This window comes from Anopheles darlingi, chromosome 2 (assembly GCF_943734745.1).
Source record: "Anopheles darlingi chromosome 2, idAnoDarlMG_H_01, whole genome shotgun sequence".
NCBI classification, from domain to species: domain Eukaryota; kingdom Metazoa; phylum Arthropoda; class Insecta; order Diptera; family Culicidae; genus Anopheles; species Anopheles darlingi.
In genome coordinates this window covers 51,424,403-51,426,902 of record NC_064874.1, presented here as the reverse complement: position 1 = coordinate 51,426,902, position 2,500 = coordinate 51,424,403, and the positions used below count along the sequence as shown (strand labels likewise).

Here is a 2,500-nt window from a genome sequence, read left to right as displayed (position 1 = left end):
GAGAGATCCACTGGCGAAGAGAAAGAATGTGAGCGTACAATTCTGTTCCATGATAAGTCCGACGAGATTACTTCCGAAAACACTACCCAATCGGCCCATCATGAGGCTTAAGCAGACAGCCATAGCTCGTACATTTGTTGGAAAGAATGACACAGTGGCACCATTCAAGATTGAAATCGAGGTTCCAGCAAAAACCAGAAAAAAGCAAAACAGCGCCACCGTAATGTATGGATTGCTCACAAACTGCAGAATGATTCCGGAAAATCCCGAGAAGAACAGGTTGAATCCTACCACACTTTTGCGGCCAAGCTTTTGCATTAGAGCCGACATCACCAGGTAGAGCACAGTATACAAACCACCCAGCGTCATGGCATATATGAAGACTCGTTCGTTAACGTTATCGTTGCAGACCGGGCTAATGCTTGTAGACTCTAGGCGATCCTCTGTCGCGTTGCTATAGATCAAGGTCGTGCTCAGTGCATCACAAACCGTTGTATCCGTGGTATTTGAGGTGGTTATTCGATTCACAATATCCGGAAACCACAGTCCCATGCCGGCCGATCTGGAAGATATTTTATGTACGTCAATACTCCTAGCTTCGTATGAAAGGTGCAACGAATGATTAGATTTGTTTCTTACACGACAAACAATCCAAACTGTACCACGCAGCATATAGTGAAATTGACGACGTTTGACTTTTGAAATAGTGGAACAGTTTGATTCCACATACTTCTAGCTACATGCCAGCAGCCTGTAGCCGAGCGGGAATCTTTGCTGCGTATTTTTTGACCGGCTTCAGGTACGATATGTTTTATGCAGAAATCATCAACTGTCGCGTTTGGGTGATTCTCCAAATACAGACGTTGGAGAATGGCGAATGCCTCGGATTGTCTATCTCGTGAAAGATAGAATTTCGGACTTTCCGGCAAAAATATAAGCCAACATGCTCCAATCAGTGTAGGGAGCGTATACACGATAAACAGCAACCGCCACGGTCTTAAAGTAAACGCTACTCCTGGCAAAAGGACCTCCCAATCGAACGAGAGAACGTACCATCCAGTGGCTGAAAAATACAAAAAACATCGGATTACAACACTTGTTCTGGTACTATCATCTAGTAATGCTAAGAAAACACATACTTGCAGTGAAGACACCCGAAAGTCCTACGGCTACGCTAGCATATGTGATCACAATGGTTCGTTTCGTCGTTTTAAAAAACTCGCCCAAGTACGCGAATATGGTGGCCGATGGTGCAGAAACACTGTGAAAATGGGATTAAAAATATACAAATATTCATAGGAACTTAGCATGGCAACTGAGGTCCTTGTCTCCTCCACTTACAACACTCCGACCAAGAAACGCATAACTGCCATCATAGTAAAATTGATGGAAAAACCCGACACTAGCGCACAGGTAGCGGTTAACAATAGTGACACGATGAGGGTGCTTCGACGACCTTTCGTGTCAGCTATATAACCCCAGAAGTGAGACGATACGATGATACCTGCAGTGGTGAAGAATGGAGAGAGAATGTTTCAGCATCCGTTGGTTGCTTGAGGTTCATTGCTAGGACTTATGGTTCCGTCCAGGTTACGTTTACTTCTTTTTGGTTATGCGATTAATATGGCTCTCGAATTAATGTACTGTGAAATGAATTCCTGTTTCAGACAAGCCACTTTGAGCACATTTTTTTTTTTCGTACTTACTGGCTTAGAATCTTTTGAGATCGAATTCCATTATTATTTTACACCTTTCAAAGACCTGCGTTGTTTAGCTGTTTGGGTAACCACAAATTTCAGTATCGAATTTATGATTCAGTTTATGACAGTAGCTGGACTAGTGGATGGTTCTTTGCAACAATGTGAAGCTAAAGTGTCAGTAACAAACGTGACGATTACGTTATCGCATGAATTGCACTTGATATATCTACGAAGGAGCCTCATTGCATACTTCCTGAATACAAATTCCATGACAATCAGTATAGAAAACGTACACTAAAGTGTATACAATAATCAACCTCAAGTTCAGTTGTGTTTTTATCATGTGGCGCTAAGACGCTGAATTGTAAAAATGGATATAGTAAGCATGAACTTACCTGCAAAACTCACTCCTGTTAGTATTCCCTTATCTGTGGATGAGAGATTAAGATCGCATTGGGCAGCCGGAATAACTATCGAAATACCCATAGTTTCGTTCAGCACAGCCATCATCACAATAGATGACGCTAGGAATATATGCACTGTGGTTCGTCCAAATCCTATAGAAAGCCGAATCACAAAGATTGATTTAAAAAATACTGACCGCTACACTTCTCAAACACACGCTGACGCTGCAGCTAACATTCACATACCTATGAAGTCTATCACCTCATCAAAAGTATAACTTTTAGCCTTGGAATCATTTGGTACACTTGTGACACTTGGTTTGCAAGTATCCACAGTGTAAATCGACACAGGTTCCATATTGCTCCGCAATTCGGAACTGGTTATGCTGCGTACTT

At 42.2% G+C, this 2,500-nt stretch overlaps 2 protein-coding genes across 3 annotated transcripts in view; one reads left to right on the top strand and one right to left on the bottom strand.

Moving 5' to 3' along the window:
- Positions 1–2,500, top strand: part of LOC125959700 (neuropeptide F-like) — an 11,528-nt gene that overhangs the window by 3,716 nt on the left and 5,312 nt on the right. The gene's annotated exons all lie outside the window — the stretch shown is intronic.
- Positions 1–2,500, bottom strand: part of LOC125959681 (synaptic vesicle glycoprotein 2B) — a 2,707-nt gene that overhangs the window by 112 nt on the left and 95 nt on the right. The window contains exons 1-6 of the mRNA XM_049692525.1: positions 2,351–2,500; positions 2,096–2,257; positions 1,342–1,504; positions 1,140–1,261; positions 640–1,063; positions 1–562 (exon numbers count right to left, since the gene is read on the bottom strand). The exon at positions 1–562 is cut by the window's left edge and continues 112 nt beyond it; the exon at positions 2,351–2,500 is cut by the window's right edge and continues 95 nt beyond it. Of these exons, the coding sequence (XP_049548482.1) occupies positions 1–562; positions 640–1,063; positions 1,140–1,261; positions 1,342–1,504; positions 2,096–2,257; positions 2,351–2,462 (1,545 nt within the window). The 5' untranslated portion in view covers positions 2,463–2,500. The remainder of the gene's footprint in view (positions 563–639; positions 1,064–1,139; positions 1,262–1,341; positions 1,505–2,095; positions 2,258–2,350) is intronic.